Raw genomic sequence first — 21911 nt, forward strand, 5'->3', positions numbered from 1 at the left:
GCATGAGAGGTGACATGCTATAGGATCTACCTTCTTGTCAATGATGGTGATGCTGATAAACAGCTTAGAATGGAAATTACATGGGGAGAGTAGTATTGTAGTAGTAACTTCTGCTGGTGAGCATTATGCACATCTAACTTCATTTATGCTCATAGCATTCTGGGAACAGCACTTTATGACAGAGCTGCAGATTAGTTGTAGCTCCATTAGTTGATGCATATACAGTATCAATAATAACATTACATATAATACATAAAATTGAGTTTCTATTTCTTTTGTTGTTTTTTTTTTTTTTCAGGGAACTCCTAGAGTGTTTGTTGGATGCACAAAAAATGAAAGAGGCTGCCGACTTTGCTTCAGGGGCAGCAGAGTATATTAAAAAAAATGTTCCAGGCAAATATCCAAATCTCTTTGCTAAAATGGTGAGTACAGAAATTTTTGCCAAAAAATAAATAAATAAAGCCTCTATCTCATTCTACTTAACTCTGCTCTTGTTTGTATTTATATAGATGGAGGCAGAGTTAGCATATAAAGACAGAAAAGAGAATTTATAATTCTGCTAATTTTGGGGATTCGGAGCAAAAAACACTGAAAACTCTGAATTTTTTTTCGTTTTTTTGTGGAAAACGCAGAACAATTCTGAATTTTCGGGGAAAGCTCCAAAGTTTTCTGAGTTTTGCCCGACCCTATTTTTTTGGGGTTTTTTCTTATAAATAAGGTCCATTCTGGAATTCGGAGTTGCTCGGAGTTGGATATTAGAAATACTGAGATAAATTCGGACCTTGATAAATAACCCCCTTATTATGCCCCAAAGCTGCTAAAAGTCTAAAACAACTCAAATTCATGTAGAATTCAATGGCAGAGGTCCCTTTAACCATTTGAAGATGGTTTTTGCCTTCACGATTTTTGGGTGTTTTATGCTGGTTTTTGCTTGAAAACTCAATGCATTTACATAGTAACATAGTAAGTTAGGTTGCAAAAAAGACACACGTCCATCAAATTCAACCTTTTAACTCTTTTTTTAACCTGCCTAACTGCTAGTTTGAGGTATTCAAGATTTTTTAGCCTATGAACTCGAGGTATTCAAGTTTTTTCCCGATTGCATTCAAGTTTTTTACATTCAGATTTTTTCATAAACATTGAAGTTTGTTTAAATTGCGAGTTTATTCGAGGTAGAGAAAAATTTGTTATTTACTAAACTCTGAATGCAAAAATCACGAAAAAATTTGTGATTTTTTTAAAAAATAAAATCGGACTTTTTTCGGAATTTATTAAACCCCAAGGATGGAAAAGTCTGAATCTGAAAATCTGGTTGTATATATAAGTCGGTCAAGGTTGTATATATATAAATCAATGGGATAAGTCACAATGATTTTTTGATGTGCACTTGGTTTCATGCAATACCCTGAAGTTTTCAGAGTTTTCGGGTGAAAATCCCAAAAAAAAAACCCGTGAAAATCAGATAGAAAAATCTTAAAAAATCGTCAAAATCTGTTTTTTTTTCCGCAAAGCAAATTTTCGGGAAAATGTAATAATAAATAAGCATAAAAAACCCAAGCGTTTTGTAGCAGAAAATAATAAGAGATACATTCGGACTTTGATAAATAACCCCTAAATGTTTTTGTGAAAAGAAACTCAAATATTTGGAGATTTATAAAGCCCTGAAACTGCTAACAGTCAGAATCCAAAAATATTCCAGCTAATGGCAGAGGTCCCTTTAACCATTTGATGATGGTTTTTGCCTTCATGATTTTTGGGTGTTTTACGCTGGTTCTTTGATCTACAACTTGATCAATTCAAGGTATTGGTTTTTCATTCAATTGAGTTTTTTACATTCAGATTTTTTCATAAATAAGCAAACATTTAAATTTATTTAAATTGTGAGTTTATTCGAGGTAGAAAAAACTCACAAACCTCACTAACTTGACCTTCAATAAATAACCCCCTTAATTTGCATTTGTTTTTGTTATCCTTATTTTACAATCCATTATTTTCCATTTAAGGTACAACACAAATTAATTGATTCTGCTAAAGCAGCAAAGGAAACAAAGAGCTGTGTGACTTTGTCAGTCATCCTTAAAATTCAGAAGTTGAAGTCATTGTAAGTAGAATCATTCTTATGATGTATTTTCTGTAGAGTACATCATTTATGACAACTTGCTTATCATGTATAGTATTTACCTATAATTTGTAATTTGTAAGAACAAAACGTATTATCAGTTCACAATACACCCTCTAAATCTTTACATGGGTGTGAGCTGTCATAATACTTGTTTTGGAATGCTCAACATTGTTGATGGGGCTTGTATCAAAAAATATATATATTTTTTCTCTTTGTGATTTCACAATATATAGTAGCGCTTTCTTACATGACAAAAAAAAGGGATTAACTGAGTCGAAGATATTTTTACAGGAATATTACTTGCAGCACCATATTTACAGCCAGTCACGCAAGACCAGTTTTATTCCATAAAAGCATGAAAAAGCAGCATTGCCAAAGATGCTCAGATGAGAAATTAAAGGGGAACTATCGCGAAATTAAAAATTGGTAAAAACAATCATTACATGAAGTTATTCAAATGTCTAAATATAATGTATTAAAAAATGTTTACAGTTTTTAAAATATTGCAGTCTTTCTAGTGAATCCATGCCAGCTGCTTCTCTCCTACCTGCCTCTGGCTAGCTCTGGCGTCGGAGTCGAGTTTTTCTGCATAACAACTCTGTTCTCTATCTCATTGGCAGTCAGAGCTGTCAATCAGAAACTGTATAAAGCTAGGAAAGAAAGGTAGACTGTAACACGGTCCTTCTCTCCCGTGAGATTCATCCCCCTCCATCCCCCTGCAGTCAGCCAACATCGTAGTTTTTACAAGTTTTACTCAGTAACATGAAGACTTTTGCTCTCCGTCTGAAACTCCCCCTCCCTCCCAGAAACGAGGCAGTAGGAAATAAAGGTGGACTTGCTAAACGTGTGTAAATCCCAGCCGCACATTAGTCTGTATGCCAGCACTGAGACGCACAAATGTTACATAAGCACAAAATGAAACCGGAGCAGCAGCACATTCACTACTCGCGTCTCAGTGCTGGCATACAGACTAATGTGCGGCTGGGATTTACACACGTTTAGCAAGTCCACCTTTATTTCCTACTGCCTCGTTTCTGGGAGGGAGGGGGAGTTTCAGACGGAGAGAAAAAGTCTTCATGTTACTGAGTAAAACTTGTAAAAACTACGATGTTGGCTGACTGCAGGGGGGGGGTGGAGGGGGATGAGGATGAGTCAGGGGAGAGAAGGCTGCTGCAGGGGGGCTGGCTGAAGGTGGGTGAGGTTGGCTACAGGTGGGTGAGACTGGTTGCAGGGTGAGACTGGTTGCAGGGGGCGGCTGCAGGAGGTGGCTGGCTGCAGGGGGGCTGGCTACAGAGGGGGACTGACTACAGTAGGGGTGATGGCTACAGAAGGGGGGGACTGCTCCCAGCTTGTTCCCCTGCCGCTAGGAAATAAGCAAAGTGGGGTATTGAGAGGCCCCTGGGACGCAATCGCTCAGGGGCTCCAAGGTAGCAGCAGGCACGTGATTTCTACGTGTCCTGCTGCTGCCTGTGCTACCTATACCTGCAGCACCACCCAGTCCCTGGATCTTCACTGAAGACTACTACTACTCTTCGTGGGACCCCCTCCTGCAACCCCAATAGATTGTCATGTGTTTTCCAGGTTAGTGTTACACATACACACACACACAAACACACACTTATTACACACACATACATTTTTGGGGATCGGGGGGGTTACATACTCACACACTTGTACCCGCACACACACGAACATAACACGTAATTTTGAGAATTGTACACACGCATACGCACACTATTTTGTTGTTTTTTTTTCTTATTGTATAATTTTTTTTTGCCTGAAAAAAATGTTTTATTGCCCTTGTGAATAGCGTACAGTACTGCACAATACCTTTTGTATGTTATTTTGCTGATTATTTCGCAATTTTAGTGAGTTTGTGCATATTTAGCAATTTTTTAGCATGTTAAGCTGTTTTATTGCATTTTCAGCTCTGCATAGGTGTTGTTCGCTTGTTTCTTTCCGTAAAACATATTTGCCCATGCTAAAATAGTCAAAGTGATTATGACTGCTGATTACACTAGGCGGGAAAAAAAAAGCATTGATTTTTGTGGTTTTATTGGATTTTATTGATTTCGTGATTTTATCGCATTTACCACTGTTCTTTGTTACTTAATTTTGCTCATGTAAATTTTGTCTGCTATATATCCATTTGGGGGTCTCTGTGCGCCACATGGTTTGGTAAATCTATGCATATTGGGCATCAATGTGTTCCATAGACCCCATGCGTTCATATTTTGGATGCTTTAGGACTGAACTACATGGTGCAACTTCTTCAGATCCGACACGCTGAGAGGAAGCGCATACGACAAGATGGATGCACCGAATATAATGTACAGTAAGTAATAGAAATATCGCACCTACAAACTGCATGCATTCAATTACTGTCGAATGAAGACGCAACGTGCGGCATTTGCATCCAACAGTCATGTCAGATGCATGCAGTTTGTAGGTGCAATATTTTTATTACTTACATTATATTCGGCGCACCGGTCTTGTTGCATGCGCTTCCTCTTAGAGTGTCGGATCTGAAGAAGTTGCACCATGTAGTTGAGCCCCTATGCTGATATGTTACGAAATGTGGGGTAAATAATGGGGTAAAATGCAAGCTTTGTGATGATTTAAAGAAATTTAATAAAGGGCATTATGTTTAGCATAATTTTGCAGTTTGGTAGTTTGTAGTGGCAATAAATATTTACCCGTTTTAGATTAGTTGGAATATTTACTTTCAGAAAAAATATGGTTTTCTAGGGTAATGCACGTGCCGGGTGCTTATAGTGTAACAGTCAGTGTCATGTGAAAATTTATATGTACTATTTGAATTTGGGGGTCTCTGTATGCCACATGGTTTGGTAAATCTATGCATTAAGGCATCAAACTATTCAGTAGACCCTATGGGGCAAATTCACTAAGATTCGTAGTTGCGCCAGGCGTAACTTCGCCACACTTCGCCAGGCGTAGTTTCGCCAGCGCTTCGCAAATTCACTAAAATCCGAAGTTGCGCTCAGGGGTAGCATAAGGTTGCGAAGTTGCGCTAGCGTTGATTCGCTAAGTAAAGCGAAGTTACACTAGCGAAGTCTAATTTGCATACGGCGCGAAATTCAAATTTCAATGGAGGAATACGTATCAGCACTACAAATGGCTAGAAAACCTTCAAATCATCAAATAAAATTTTTATTTTGCCCTACACATGTGCCCACTGTCTAGGTAAGTTGCCATGAGTCAGGAAATGTAGGGGGGAAGGAGGGGAGCCCCAAAATTTTTTCGATCTTTTTCAGCCTATCACCTTTTTTTTTTTACTTTTTCTGAAACAATCCCTATCTACTCTATTGCGCTTCGCCAGGTCTGAGGTGGCGAAGGAAGTCTAGCGTAAAAGGTGGCGTTCAGTACACTGCGCGCGTTAGTGAATTTGCGTAGTTACGTCGCTAGCGAAACTTCGCCAGGCGTAAGGGTGCGAAGTAACACTAGCGAAACTACGCCAGCGTTCGTTAGTGAATTTGCGCAGTAACGAAAATGACAAACGCTAGCGAAGTAACGCTAGCGTTCGGCGCTTCGGCGCTTAGTGAATTTTATGTGTTCATATTTAGGATGCTTTATGCTGGTAAGTTACAAATGTGGGGTGTATATAATGAGGTAAAATGCAAACTTTGTGATGATTTTCAGAAATTATATAAAAAAACTAAGTTTAGGGTAGTGTTGCTGCTTTGCCATACAAAGATATATTTACCCATTTTAGATTTGGCAGAATGTGTGTTTTCTAAAAATATGATGTTTTCTTTTGATGACTTACTTATTTGCCACTTTTGGCCAAACATTAATCAGGCAGTGTATTCAAATTTGTTACCACTACGCTAATTCACTAAAATTTGAAGTTGCATCCTGGGCGCCAAACGCTGGCGACTTTTCGCTATCGATACTTTTTCAGTGCGACCATTTCATAGCGAATATTTGTTAGCGTTCGGTTGTGCCTAGTGAAGATTCACTAGTAATCTTAAGTTTAGGTCAGTTTCAATATGGGAGGCGCTTAAAAGTTGCATACATGTCTTTTTTTAGAGATGTTGGTATAAATGCTTGAAGTTGCAACTTTTTATTATGGCATGGGTGAGTGTGAGAGAGATAGGAGTGGCTGGGGTGAGTGTAAGTGAGATATTAGTGGCTGGGGTGAGTGTGCGAGAGATAGGAGTGGCTGGGGTGAGTGTGAGAGAGATAGGAGTGGCTGGGGTGAGTGTGAGTGAGATATTAGTGGCTGGGGTGAGTGTGCGAGAGATAGGAGTGGCTGGGGTGAGTGTGAGTGAGATATTAGTGGCTGGGGTGAGTGTGCGAGAGATAGGAGTGGCAGGGTGAGTGTGAGAGATAGGAGTGGCAGGGGTGAGTGTGAGAGTAGAAGGTAAGCATGACAGGGGTGAGTGTGAGAGATAGGAGTAACCATCCCGGCTCCAGCAGGAGGAGTACATTCAGAAAGCTTTAGTGACAGTAAGAGGCACGGGCCTCATGCAAAGGGGAGATCCCTAGGAGCCCATAGGCTGGCATAGTAAGGCGGGAAAACCAAGCTTCCAGAAACTGAGCGCAGAGCCTTAGGCAGCATTGAAGGAACACAGGCAGTACTAATGGGTTGTCTCCTCTTCCCACAAGTAGCACTCTAGACTCTTGCTAGGGTTGCACATCTCCAGGGCAGTGAGTCCATTCAGGAAGGCCCTCCTAGTCCAGCAGCACCTGTTCCCTGATTGCTTCTTGGGCCAATTTGTACAGAGCGTATCTGCTACTAAACCTGAACCTTATAGCCCTAATTCAACCTGAATGGCTGCTCCATGGCTCTGTTTCTGAAGCAAACACCCCAGGGCAACAGTACATTTATTAACATGTCATATTTTGATATTACTGTTCCTCTAAAACACATTGACAACACAAAAAAAAATGGGAACACACAAAGACACAGATTTATACACAAAAAATTACTGGGAGACTAAAACATACACAAACGCACTGTCACACAAATACATTTATAGACAGGGTGATTTCAAACAAAGGTGCTAATTTGTACCAGTTCAATTACCCATATTTTGCACCTTTTAGTAAGTAGCCTGTTCAAAGTGAATTGCTGGCTGGTTGTTATTGACCTACAGAGACATATGAAACATGTGAGGTGCAATGTGCAAAAAGTAGGTGCATAATACCCTTTTTTTTTTTTATATCTGTACAATATTTACCAAGCTCTGTCCTTCCTTTGATCTGGGAGAATGCAAAAATCTCATTCTGCCAATAATATCAGCATTTTCACACTATAAAAGTATAACAGCCTTGCTATTCTCAGAATGAGATTCCAGAGAATGCAGTTGGTGTGTGGATGCTTTGAATTCAGCATGAAGAGGGTGGGACTTCGCTAGTTGCTACGTGACATCACAGTGGGGGTATAGCCACTCCCATTCAGCAATTGCTTGAACTGGCTCTCAGAGAAAGCATTCTAACTCACTGTAATATTATTGAATGCCTTTCAAAAAGTAAGCATTTCTGTTAAATGAATATATTTAAGAATATTATTATTTTCATCCTATCCATCCGCTGGGAAAATTAGATTTTCACGATAGTTCCCCTTTAAGATTTGAAATGAAATATCTTTTGAATGATGCTTCTTCCAGAATTAGCCCTTATTTTAATGAGCTAGACGAGTTGATGCAACCCCCTTTAGTAGGTGATTCTGTTTTGATGATATAGTATTTATGGGGTATGAGTCAGTTGCAGAAAATAATATGGTAGCTATTATTAGAGCCAGCTTGAATGTGGCATCTTGCTTTGAACAGTGCAACACAACACACCTTTTTCGTTTTTAATGAATAGTGTCCCACAACAGCATATTGCTCTGTATAAAATGCAGTATCATAACAAAAAAAACCTGCTTTATATGTCTGCATAGTAACTGTCAAAGAAGTTAAAAAAAAGTACACCATCAATTTTACCTGTTCATTTCTATTTGGTACACGTATAATACAATATTTCATAGTGCAGCCCCAAAGGCATAGCAAGGATCTACAAGATGCTCACAGAGGAGGATACTGGTACTAAACCAAAGCATTTTGATGGGAGCAAGACCTCCACACGAAATACTGTCTACAAATGGCAAATACTGTCTACAAATTCTCAAAATGCACACAACACATTAATAATGCAAGGAAATTGTTCCATAGATGGTATAAGACACCAACCACCCTCAACCAATACTATCCAAATGTTCCCAAAACATGTTGCAAGGGAGAAGGCAACCTGTTACACATATGGTGGTATTGCCCCAAAATCAAAGAACTATGGCTAGCCACAGAACAAATTCTGGAACAAGCAACAAGCCCTAGGCAACCCACGCCCCCCCCCCCACGTGCGCATGCGCAGAAGGAGGAAGCGTGAATGCGCATGCACAAAAGAGCAGCAAGCCCGCACCATTGTGCATTCGTAAAACATCGCAAGAGACGTTAAATCAAGAGTGCACACTTGCATGAACTGTTGCTGCAACTTTTGCGATGACATCACACATTGTGTGCAAACGCGCGGCATGGTCACGTGCTGACGTCATTGCGCACACTACCAGGATAATGTTTTCGTACTGGTCAGTTCCCTCTACTGACAGTTATATAGATGTTAGGGGCCCTGGCTTGCCGCCCTAGGCCCAGGCCTTGGGGGCCTTTCCCTAAATCTGGGCCTGCCTAAGAACAAATGGCACTTGGATCCAATCAACAAACTCAATAACAATGCAACTGTGGAAGCAGTGGAAAAAAGAATATCACTTACCTGGAAGGAAATGAGACGCATTCTTCCAGACCCATAGGAAGAAGATGAATATCACAGACCCCAAAGCTGTATAGAAAGAAGAAAGGAACTTTAAATACCTGAATTCAACTCTATAATGGCCTCTACAATCTCCTAACTCTCACCAACCAACACAAAGGTCCCAACCTTTCCCTCCCCCCACCCCTCTCCTCCCCTCTCACTTTTCCTCTCCACTGTATACTTCTATTCTATCATTCTGTTTTAGGACATTAGATCAGTAATACGTTTATCTTAATAATTTTAAAAATATAATTTCATACTAGAACTCAACTGATGTCCACTCTGATGTTGTTTATGAAAATGTTAACGAAAAATTTCATTTGCTTTTAAAATCAAATAGGCAAACAGAGAGTACAACAACAAAGGACATTTTTACAAACCTTCATGAAATTTATAATCTTCTAACATCGTCTGAAGAAAATATATCCATTTCTGAGAAGTAAGTATTACAATGTTTCTTTTTTCTGGCTGTGCATGTTTTACAGATAACTTGTAGATTTGTTTTAAAAAATTGTATGTTCACAGTAATTACTATACTCATATTATGCAAAATTTTAGAAGTAAAAGACATGACCCTAGAGTCCTGCGCTGGTCCATTTTTTGGAACCCTTACCCGACCCGTACCAGCAACCTGCAATCTGCAACCCAGACCCACAACCCACATTCTTACCCGCTGAGAGATGACCCGCAAGTACCTTATCCGCGACACGGACCTGCAACTCGCTGACCATCAAGAATCAGGAAGTGCTGTCATTGTAAACTGGAAGTGACATCATTGGAAGTAGGCGTGATCGGGAAAAAAGGAGTAAAACAGGAAGTGCAGTCATTGTAAACCAGAAGTGACATCATAGGAAGTAGGCATGATCAGAAAAAAGGAGTAAAAATTGCTACTGAGAAGACCCACGGCCCAACCCGCAGAACCGCCGACCCGCGTCTATACCCGCACCCGGAACTTCTACCCGCAACCTGCAGGGTACCGCAGGTTTTTGCGGGTAACCCGTGGGTACCCGATCTGCTGCAGGACTCTACATGACCCCTAAAATGCAGAAAATAGGCAGATCCCCTTTTGAGCTGTGGCCACCAATTCGCCCATAGCATAAAAAGACATAGGACTGCCATTGACAGTCTCCATCTGAGCTGTCTTTGTTTTCAAGTATAAATAGCTAGAAGGATGAGTGCACTGGGAAATCTGGACTCTTTCTGCCAGTCAAGTGTGAGGAAACCAGTGTAAAAATTATTTATATTTTTTTTGTGTCATTGAAAATGGTTAATATTAGATATTTAAAATAAAGCAATGGGCACAATACATTTCAGCTTATTTACTGCATTGAATGTATTGTCTACTCAGTCCTTTTAGTTCTATGAAATTGAATTAAGATGTATTTCAATAAATAGAGAAAGAGAGTTACTGCAGGAAACCCCATATTTTCTACAGAGCTGAAGAGGAGTAAAGGTATTTTGTTAAGGAACAATAACGAAAGGCAGAAGGGGATGCAGGTATTGGCACCGGCCTAGCCACACGCCAGCAATGAATCCAACAATGAAAGTAGCCGATACCTTTTATGCATCAAACGGGGTGATCCCAAACTTTATTCCATGGTGCTCTCCACACTGTTTACAAGATCAAACGTTTCGGTACCGCATGGCCCTTCATCAGTGAAGTTCATTGTTGGATTATGTTAAGGAGCTACATTCTTGAGCATGTGTGCTTTAAAGTGGATGAACAAACAGGTTTCATAGTGCCACTTGAAAAGGCAGCTATGCTTCAAATACATACATACAAGGGCTCATTTACAAATGGTGAGGGGAATGTGTTAGAGCACTAGAGTCAGCAATATTCTAGCCCAGGGGCTCCTGCGTGCGCTCTTCTAGGGAAGAACTCATGCTGCCGTGCTCCTCTTCCTAGTCTTTGGGTCCGAACTTCCAGGTTGTGACGTCACTTCCGGAAGTGATGTCACATATCAACCGATCGTTACAGGGATGCGGCTTCAGATTCTTCAGTTGCTACTTGCGCTTCTTTGAACAGGCATGGAAAGGAGTCCAGACTGTGCAGCACATTGGGATCCTGGGGCTACTGAGAGTGCTGCTAACTCTGTTCAAACTATGCACAATGTAATGAAGCCCCACCTCCCCAAACAGGGCTGAGGAGGGAGGACCAAGTCACGAGGGGGGAGATTACAACAGCAAGTGTGGACAGCACAGAGGTGTGACTGCAGCCTCTTTGGATCAGTGAGTAGGAGCGTGTGTTCTGCTGAAGATGTCCTAAAATGCATTTCTCACCCTAGGCTTATACTCAAGTCAGTAAGCTTTCCCAGTTTTTGGAGGTAAAATTATGTACCTCAGCTTATACTCGGGTCAACTTATACTTGAGTATATACGGTATTTATCAAAGGTTGAATGTTAGAGTTTTTTATATCTCAAATGAACTCACAACTCAAATAGTTTCTGGAATGAAAAAAACTTGATTCTGCAAGTTAGAATTGATCGAATTTTTGGTGAAAAAAAACCTCTAATCACTCGAATTAATTGAGTTTTCTGGCAAAACCTTCAGAAAAAAACTCAAACATCATGCAGACTATTAACATTTTTAAATGGTTCAAGGGATCTCTGCCATTGACTCCTACATGATCTTGACAGGTTTTAGATGGTGTATTTACCAAGCTATTTCTAGGGTCAGGGTATGTCTTGCTACAAGTTCCCTTGGCAGACTTATCACAAACTAAATGTCTAACTGAGCACTTCCCCCAGTAGACTTATCAAATATAGGGGTGGAAATAAAACACACACACATTGATCATCATTAGAGAAGAATAATATATTGTAAGAAAAGTAATACAATACCGATTGAAGACAACGCAACGTCTAGCCGAGCTTCCCTTCCACTTCGGAGAGGAACATCAGCTGGGGGACCCCGGGCCCAAATCAAATACAGCGACTCCCAGAGCACATCAATCGGCCAATGGTCCTTACAAGACCAATTATTCTACACAACACGTCTGCTTGTAGATGAAGTCCCGAAGCCCCCCCAGCTGAGCTCCTTTTTATATTGGTACAATAACAACGTAATAGATCATTACACATAGACATATAAAATAATAATAATGGCTACATGCCCAGGACATGGCCATGAGAATGACCATGAAAATGGAAATAACCATGTGAATGAAAATAATTGCTGTATATAATTGCTGTGTATTTTGATTATAACTATGTGAATAAGATATGAGCTTCCTCCTTAATAAACATACCTATATGTTTATGAGTCTATTACCTTAACTCCTACTATTCCCTGTTCTCCTGCTAATATCAGTACATCCGTTTTACAACTAAGGAGCCATATTGAATGCACTTGATCACACTCACATTCATACATGGCCTGCCATGTCACATTTGTATCACAGGGTATAATAAATCTTGAAAAATTCAAGGTTTTTTTTTTAAAAAAACTTTAAAATTCCGCCTAAATGTGCATTTCATAATATTTCCATCATTGATAATGATTCATAGAGCATTTTGCTATAAGATATTTTTGATTGTATTTTGTTAATGTATTTTGTATTCTCTGCATTGCACTGTAGTTTTTATGCCATAGATCTATGTGACATTCTTTTTTCTTGTGTGTTTTTACAGAACCTCTCTTTTAATTGAATTGGCCCATCTGACACTGGAGTTAAAAAGCGCTCAACTTGCTGCCTCTTGCATAAAGAATTTAAAGAAATCAAGCATTGCCGTATGACTCCATACTATGTTTTTTATTACATTTTGCTTTAAATATTATATCATTGTTGAATCTGGACAAAAGAATCATTATAGGGCTCATTTTTGAATGCAATTGCATGTGGAAAGTACAAAAGGGCATGCAAAATTGTGTGAATTCAAAAACAATATTACAAAGATCAAACAAACCGTTGTTACTCCGCTTATTCACTAAAGTGCAAATTTTACCTCCTTCGCCAACTTAGACCTGGCAAACTAGTAAAATGAAGCTACATCTTCCTCAATCTTATGTTAGTGGCATCTTATCCTGTATGCCGGAAAGTCATAAAAGTTGTAAAAAATGCTGGCATCTTTTAATTCTTTAAATCGGGATTGCCTTCAAAAGTTCTAACTATTAAAGATTTTTGTGTTAAACAATTTGAGGGGCATGCTACATTTGTTTCAGGGTGGACTCATGTCTAGGACATTAGAGGATCTCTTTAGTCTTTATTTTGCTTCCTTGGACATTTATAATAAGAGGCCACTTCAAGCATCTCTAATAAAGAAGTTCATACGACCTATACTTTATGTACCCACCCTATTTAAAATGACCTTAGCGTAAGAGTACTAATATAGTTTTGCTCAGCATTGAATTGAACGCTAGCGAAAGATCACTAAGAAATGCTTGCACTGACGAATTAACACTATCGTTTGTAGGCTGAGACCCAACTTCACATTTTAGTGAATTAGCGCGGTTGTAACGAGTGTGGCGGAGTGTTCGCTGGCAAAAGTTCTAGATTTCGTGAATTTGCCCCATTGTGTCTATGCATGCTCCCTATTCTATTTCTTGCCTTAAGGTTTCTTCCACTTCTCCTGAAAATGAAACAAAGTGCAAAGTACATGGCACGCATTTGTAAAAACAAGCACTGCATGCAAAGTACAAAAAAGTGGCCGCAACCAAGCATTTTGTTTTGCACTGTGTTTGGGTGTTTGCAAATAGCTGCAGGCCTCTGTGCTCCATTTTGAAGCGCAAAGACAAGCAGTTCCCTTCACTAGTACAGAATTGGCTGTGTTAGCCAGCAATGTATTAGGAAAGGGGCAGAAGTGTCCCCCTCCTGCTGCCCAACAGCCTTGTACATTGCATGTCCTGACGCTACATTTGTCACTTGTGCGCTTGTGGGCCCCTTAGTGCTCTTGCACATGCACCCCCCGGGTCATGAATGACTCCAATATATATACATTAAAGCAGAGTATCCCTTTACAGGAGAATTTAACCCATAGTTTAAAAAACCCCTATCCTGGGTAGACATCCCTCCCTCCTCCCCCCAGCCTACCTGCCCCACCCCCAGGCAAATGCCCCTAATTTTTTATTCACCCCTCCGTGCAGATTTTGGCCTCTGAGTTCACAGCAGCCATCCTCTTTCTTCTGTCTTTTTCGGAAGTTCCGGCACATGCGCAGATGCAGTAAATTTACGTCCTGAACCACTGCGCATGCGCTGAAAGTCACGAAAGTTTTTTTTGACTTTTGGCACATAAGCAGTTGTTCGGGACCGGAAATTTACTCCAACTGCGCATGCGCCGAAAATGCAGTCAATACACTAAGATTACCGGAGAAGAAGATGGCTCCTGTGAATTCCGAGGCCAGAATCTGCACGGAGGGGTGAGTAAAAAATTAGGGGCATTTGCCCAGGGGGCTGGTAGGCTGGGGGGAGGAGGGAGGATGGTCTACCCAGGGTAGGGGGAGAGGGTTTTTTAAACTACGGGTTGAATTCTCCTTTAAGTGCAGAAACAAGATATGACTTCAAATGAACAAAATAAGACATTCATTCAGAAATCAGTGAACCCCAGCAATTTTTTTTTTCATTTTGCTTCTTAAGTAAGATTGCTTTGTGATAGTGATGTGCGGGTTGAGTTTTTCGAATCAGCCCAACCCGTGTGTCTCGTGGGTATTGGACCAGCCTAAACATCACTATTCTGTGATAATCAAACGTCAGCGTCCTTCCCTTCTCCCTATCCAGCACTCATTGTACTTACACAAATTAATGTTAAAATGCAGCTCTTAATATTCACCATTCATCTGCTCTTCCTAATCCCATGGGACTCAAAAAGGAAAAAGAAGGTTATCATGTAGGTTGTTTTATTGATATGATGATGAACTGAGAGTCGATTTTAGGTTTCCATCAAGTACAATGTACTGTTTTATTATTACCAAGAAAAAGGAAATAAGTTTAAAAAAATATGAATTATTTTAAAAGTGAGTTTATGAGACACGGCTTTCCGTAATCGTCTCATGTAAACCTTCTAAGGGATCTCATACCTATATATATTTATATTTATATATATATATATATATATATATATATATATATATATATATATATATATATATATATGTAGAAAGAAGATCAGCACTCTCTGTAGTTTAGGTGAAAATTGTGTTGATTTATTAATCAAAAATCACATCTTATCCAGATAAGATGTGATTTTTGATTAATAAATCAACACAATTTTCACCTAAACTACAGAGAGTGCTGATCTTCTTTCTACATATGCATTATACTTGGACCGTGCACCTCTGGCTTCGATTTTTGGTTTGAGTGCAGGCACTGTGGGACTCTCTCTCTCTCTCTCTCTATATATATATATATATATATATATATATATATATATATATATATATATATATATATATATATATATATATATATTTAAATACACGTACAGCAATAGACTTACTCGATCAAGAGGATAGTATTTAAATAGCCTATTTTGCATATATGCCATTTTATATATTTCCCAATATTTTTTTGTGAGTCACAACAGCTTTATTTTTCTACATTTCCATTTTATATGCTGGTTATTAATGGTCCTTCTTTGGGTTACTATTTCTACACAGCAGCATGCCTTGTGTAAAAGATGCTAAAATCACATCTTCTATGAGTGCACTATATCATCTCTATCCAATATAGCTGACAATTATGTAAATACCGTCATTATACATGACATATAATGAATACAAATTGCATCATATTACAGATTGTTTTCTCCTGATATTAAAAGGCATTTGATTATAGAGAGTTGACTACATTAACCCAAGCAAATTTGTGGCTCATTATGTTCATGCATTTCTTTGTTTGTTGCTGAGTGGTGCACGTATTATTCAAATATTCAGCTTTTCTCCTTCTGTCTTCCAGGAACCAGGGACACAAATTGTCCTTGAATGTCTTCAGTGTGAACTTGAAGCTCTAAATCTTGGCACTAAGATTGCTTTATACAAAAAAGGTGTTGTTGAGGTATTGAAAAACCTTCATTATGATCAATGTTTTTTGCCTACCATCCAAACAATGTTTGTACTGACTCTTTCAGTATCTTCAGGCTGGTCCAGTGTTGCATTGCCTTTTTCTTAAAGGAAAACTATACCCCCAAAATGAACACTTAAGCAACAGATAGTTCATATCAAATTAAGTGGCATATTAAAGAATCTTACCAAACTGGAATATATATTTAAGTAAATATTGCCCTTTTACATCTCTTGCCTTGAACCACCATTTTGTGATGGTCTCTGTGCTGCCTCAGAGATCACCTGACCAGAAATACTACAACTCTAACTGTAACAGGAAGAAGTGTGGAAGCAAAAGACAGAACTCTGTCTGTTAATTGGCTCATGTGACCTAACATGTATGGTTTGTTGGTATGGTTGTGAGTACAGTGAATCCTACGATCCCAGGGGGCGGCCCTTATTTTTTAAAATGGCAATTTTCTATTTATGATTACCCAATGGCACATACTACTAGAAAAGTGTATTATTATGAAAATGGCTTATTTACATGAAGCAGGATTTTACATATGCGCTGTTTTATGCAACATCTTTTTATAGAGACCTACATTGTTTGGGGGTATAGTTTTCCTTTAAATATTTCTTTAGATTCTACCAAATCACAAAATTTAGAAATGTCAAATCGGTTATATTAAAAATAAATTGCAAAGATGGAATGCTTGGTATGCCAAACTACCTTCACATACAAGCATTGTATAATCCCACTGTGATAATTCCACTTTTACAGATGTTCCATTGTGACTTCAGTGGATGGTAGCATTGCATCACGCAACAGCGCTATTGTATGGTACAGATTAGCAGCAGTGTGTATTGTACAAACTAAACAATAGGATTTACATGGGGGTAGGAAAGATATAATATTTTTTGATTGAAAATCATCAGTTTATATTTGCCTATTTTAGAAAGTACACCTAATTTTCATTAAAAAAACAGTAATAAATCTTTATCTTGTAATAAATGAATCTAAATGTTAAGTTTAAGATTAAGAGTAGTATCAAGCATTGTTTGGAAATAGGTATATATATTTGGACATGGTATATTAAGCTGTGAATTTTCTCTTTCTCTTTTTGTTTTTAAAAAAAACAAAAAATTTAAAAAAAATAAAAAAAATAAAAAAAAAACAGTAATACCAAAAAATTACAATATAGTGTAGTGTTGCCCTGCTCTGGTATAATTGGTAAGTTTGCTTTAGATACACAACTTTAGTTTAAATAGACAAGCTGCTCAAGCACATGATACACAGTAGATAGATAAGTTCTGAAGAATTCCATTGTATACTACAGAATTTATTTGTTATCTGTTGAGTAGCCTGTGCCTTTTTTCCTTTTCCATCTTGTACAGTAACATAACTAGAGGGGGGCGGGCCGTGGCGCAGGACACGCAGCGGGGCCGCCCCACCCCCTCCGTACACCCGGAGCTGCCGGGGGGCCCTGAGGGGGTGCGGGCCTTGGCCCAATCGCACCCCCTGCTCCCCCGGTAGTTACGCCACTGAGCTTGTATGACTGCCCCCATGACTACACAGCAGCTTGTTTATATAAACTATAGTAGTGTTTCTGAAGCAAACACACAGCTTTTACCAGTGCAACACTATTTTAAGACACTTTATTTTTTTGGTGTTACTGTTCCTTTAATGTGCATCAGTTATGCAAGAAGCAGTAATACATTAGGGGCAGATTTATTAAGTTTTGAATGGTAAATTCTAATTTTCACATTTTTTTGTGTCAAAACTCACAAATTAGAATTTAAAAGCTCCAACTCGAATGTAAATTTGAATGTGAGATTTATCACATCTTGCCCATTGAAACAGTTCTAATTCGAATATCCACCACCTAAAACCTGCCAAATTTATTTACAAGTCAATGGCTGAGGTCCTTTGACCCATTTGAAGATGTTAATTGAGTTTTTTTTCGGAGGATATTTCGAGTCAAGATTTGTTTGTATTCGATTCAAATACATCAAATTTTTTCATAAATAATAATAAAAAATCATAAATAACCTCCCATTCCAGTAATGAGGACATTCGAATTTATTAGAGCAAAAAAAAATTCACATCAACTTGAAATTTGACATTTGATAAATCTGCCCCTAGGTGAATCATTGATTCAGTTGCAAATATATACTGGGAGTTTAACATATGAAACAATAGTACAAGTAAATACCTCAAAAAGCCATTTCATAGTACCAGGTATATCCTATGACGTTTCCTCAATATATCCCTCTAGTCATAGTCAAATATTTTCCTCGCTCTCCCTATATCAAAATCCAAACACACACAGACATTGATGGGAAATTTTGGACCGCAAAGTACAGAGAGGTTTTCCATTTCCATATTTCCAATAGATGATTTAATAATGGTTTAATGTCCACCCCCCAGAAACAGTTCAGAAATTATATAACAATAACCGTAAATGAGTTGCAGATGCTCTAAATATGGATAGTGATCCAACTTCAAATACATTTTCAAACATTTATGTTTCTTTTATTTTGTCTACCTTCTGTACAAGTTCTACGGCAGACAGGAGAGCTATGAAACAAGGGCTTTTTCTTTTAGCAGCTTTAGCAGAGTGGTGCCATATGTTTCAAATAAGCATAATGAATATTGTATAAGATAAAATTATTGAGCAATGAGGATGGGGAAGCACTGTACAAATTAGTTGATGCTCTGCTAAGTTTACAAGCTCTTAAACTCAGTATATAATGGTGGATGAAGATTAGATTCATATTCTTTTTTTCCTTGCACACATTTAATATTTTTCCAGACTCAGCTAAAACTTATAAGAAGGCTTGAGACCTCCTTACTGGATGCCAATCGTTTAGCAGATCCCAGCACAATTCAGACTGTTTGCTCCACTCTGTGGAACCTCTGCTTGCCGTTACTGCAGCACAATTTGCGCAAGCATGTACGGAAACCCTTAGTATCTATTGCGGAATCACTTGAAGAAATTGATAGGCAAGTACATACTTTTTATTCTATAACAAACACCCCTTCAAGGCAACACTTCTCAGTAAAATAAGGGGAAATATGTGTCAGAAGCCATTTATTCAAAGGTATTGTTTTTCAAGCATGACATCATCAAAAATTATCGAAACATTATAGGGGGTTATTTATCAAGGTCCGAATTTTCGAACCTCGAATAATTGGTAGTTTTCGGAGTAAAAAAAAAATGATGCATTTTTCGAGATTTATTAAAGTCCGATGGTCTAAAAACTCCAAATCCGAAACACTGGCATCTAAAAGCTCTCGTGGTCCTGTATAAGTCAATGGGGAAGGTCCCAGTGTCTGTGCTGATGTCCGTACCGATATCCGGTGATTTTGGGGTTTCGGTGCAAAAAACTCTGAATAAATCTTAGTTTTTGCTGAAAACTCCGAACAATTCAGAGTTTTCGGGGAAAGCTCTGAAGTTTTTTTCGGGCTTTTTTCTTTATAAATAAGGTCCATTCAGGAATTCGGATCTGACTTTTCCCTTTAACTACTGCCTTTTTATTAATTTTTAGGATTGCATAGTGGCTTGATTCATGCAAGTCACCAAAAAAAATCAAGGCTGTTTTTTTCTCAGTCATGTTATACATGATTGTGGTCTTTCCAGTGAAATGTAAGAAAAAAAAAATCTTGTTGCCTAAAACCTGCTGAGAAGCAAGTTTTAGAAATCACGCAATCAAACAAAATAGAAGCAAACAATTTAGATTGCAATCCTGAAAATAATAATCTTGTGTCTATATATACTCTCTTGCTATTATTGAACATAGATCATGTGAGGAGTGTGCTGGTGAATACCCATGTGCCACCCTTATGTGGAGCATGTTTGCTCAGAATTGAAGTGGTTGCAATTAAAAAGACATTTTAGGAAACAGTGGTGCATTGTGGGCAAAATACATTTATGACAGACTGGGGATAGAAGTGTGAAGCACTAACGAACCTGCAGAACATAGGCAGGATTGTATTAGCGGGAGCAGCTGCATGTCTTTGCTTTCAAAATGAAAAAAATCAGATTTTGATGATTTTTTCATCCAAATTTGATGATTTTTTCGGAATTTTCACCCGAAAACTCTGAAAACTTCTGGGTATTGCACGAAACCCAGCGCACATCAAAAAAACATTGGGGCGTCTCCCATTGACTTATATGCAACCTCGACAGGTCTGAGATGCCGGATTTTCCGATTCTGACAGTTCCATCCTCAGGGTTTAATAAATTCTGAAAAATTTGTTATTTTTTAAAAGTCTGATTTTATAAAAAAAAATCACGATTTTTTTGTGATTTTTGCATTCGGAGTTTAGTAAATAACCATTTAGTAAATTATCACCATTTTTTGTACTTCATATTAAAGTGCTGCATTAAATTTGTATAGTTTGCTAACTGTTCTACGCTGTCAAATTCACCTGGAAGTTGCTCAAATAGAAGAAGATGAAGATCACATTGAAAGTGCCATAAAGCATATTCAAAAGGCTTTGATTTTTGATGATGGTGCCCAGTATCAAAAGTATCTGAATTCTTATCTTCATCGGCTTCAGCTGAGAGCTATGCTGTATAGCACGCCTGAGGGTTTGGAAGATCGAGCAGCTATGATAATTGAGCAGGTAACATTACCTTCCCATTGGGTCATTGCTGAGATTATTTATCAATGTCCGAATTTATCTCAATATTTTCTGCTACAAAATCCGCTCAGATTTTTTACACTTGTTTATTATTACATAATTATAATTTGCTTTGCGGGGGAAAAAAACTGATTTTCATGATTTTTTCTGATTTTTCATCTGTTTTTCACAATTTTTTACCTGAAAACTCAGATTCAGGGTATTGCACGAAACCCAGCGCTCATCAAAAAATCATTGGAACTTCTCCCATTGACTTATCTGCAACCCCGACAGGTCTGAGATGCCGGATTTTCAAATTCGGACTTTTCATCCTCGGGGTTTAATAAATTTGTTATTCGTGATTTTTTAAAAGTCAGATTTTATTTAAAAAAATCACAAATTTTTGGTGATTTTTGCATTCAGAGTTTAGTAAATGTGGGTCTTTGTAACAGGGATAATAGGGGCACATAGTATGAAATCAGCAGTTTTATAAGTAGGTTTCAAGTATGAAGTATGTAATAACTAACTTTCCCAACAAACACTCCATATAGTTAATAATGTTTTATCCTCTTTTTTTGAATATTCACTAAATAATTGTATTTGAAAAATAGTGATATATAAAGCTACAATTTGAATTTCAAGAGATTTTAATTGCCTTTGTCAATCCTTCTTCGAAGGCAAAACAAGCCAGCCCAGTGGATTCTGTCAGGAAGAAACGGTCTTTGCTAGTGAATGCTGGCCTGTGTTTAGCTCCAGATGTTTTGCAGATGGTCCTTGATAGTGAAAATGAAGCAAAAGGTAATTTTTTTTCTTCTGATCATTTCGTTTATGGTAAGTGCAATAATCTGACATTTATTGGCCTATTTATTGAATCTCAAATTTTTATGGTTGAATTTTTAAAGGTAAAAAAAAAGCCAGAATTTTTAGAGATTTATTATACTCCAAAGCTGCTAAAAATCCAAATCTGAAAATACTCCAGCTAAAATTTGTCGAGGTCATGTAGAAGTCAATGGGGCAAATTTACTAAAGGGCGAAGTCATTAACGCAAGCGGAAATTCACCAGCGTGACATCATTTCGGTACTTCGCCAAAAGAAAAAATACTTTATTGCAGGTGAAGAAAAACTGACGTTTCGGTGTATCAGACGAAACGTCAGTTTTTCTTCACCTGCAATAAAGTATTTTTTGTCCACTAAAAGTCCTGCGAGTGCGGCTACCTTCTTAGATGATTCATACGATTTGTGGAATTGCACCCAGGCAGAAAAGACAACTTTTTTTGTGAGTGCCGTATATATATATATATATATATATATATATATATATATATATATATATATATATATATATATATATATATATATATATATAAATA

The 21911-nt window shown here is 38.1% G+C and overlaps 1 protein-coding gene across 3 annotated transcripts in view; it reads left to right on the forward strand.

Annotated features, from left to right (window-relative positions):
• The window catches only part of cfap46.L (cilia and flagella associated protein 46 L homeolog), a 134416-nt gene that overhangs the window by 13045 nt on the left and 99460 nt on the right, over positions 1-21911 (forward strand). For all 3 annotated transcript variants that reach the window (XM_018225209.2, XM_018225210.2, XM_041568660.1), the window contains 8 exons: positions 299-422; positions 2004-2101; positions 9276-9374; positions 12566-12665; positions 15826-15924; positions 18728-18918; positions 20316-20544; positions 21219-21339. In XM_018225209.2, the coding sequence (XP_018080698.1) occupies positions 299-422; positions 2004-2101; positions 9276-9374; positions 12566-12665; positions 15826-15924; positions 18728-18918; positions 20316-20544; positions 21219-21339 (1061 nt within the window). The remainder of the gene's footprint in view (positions 1-298; positions 423-2003; positions 2102-9275; positions 9375-12565; positions 12666-15825; positions 15925-18727; positions 18919-20315; positions 20545-21218; positions 21340-21911) is intronic.

This window comes from Xenopus laevis, chromosome 7L, assembly GCF_017654675.1.
Source record: "Xenopus laevis strain J_2021 chromosome 7L, Xenopus_laevis_v10.1, whole genome shotgun sequence".
NCBI lineage: Eukaryota > Metazoa > Chordata > Amphibia > Anura > Pipidae > Xenopus > Xenopus laevis.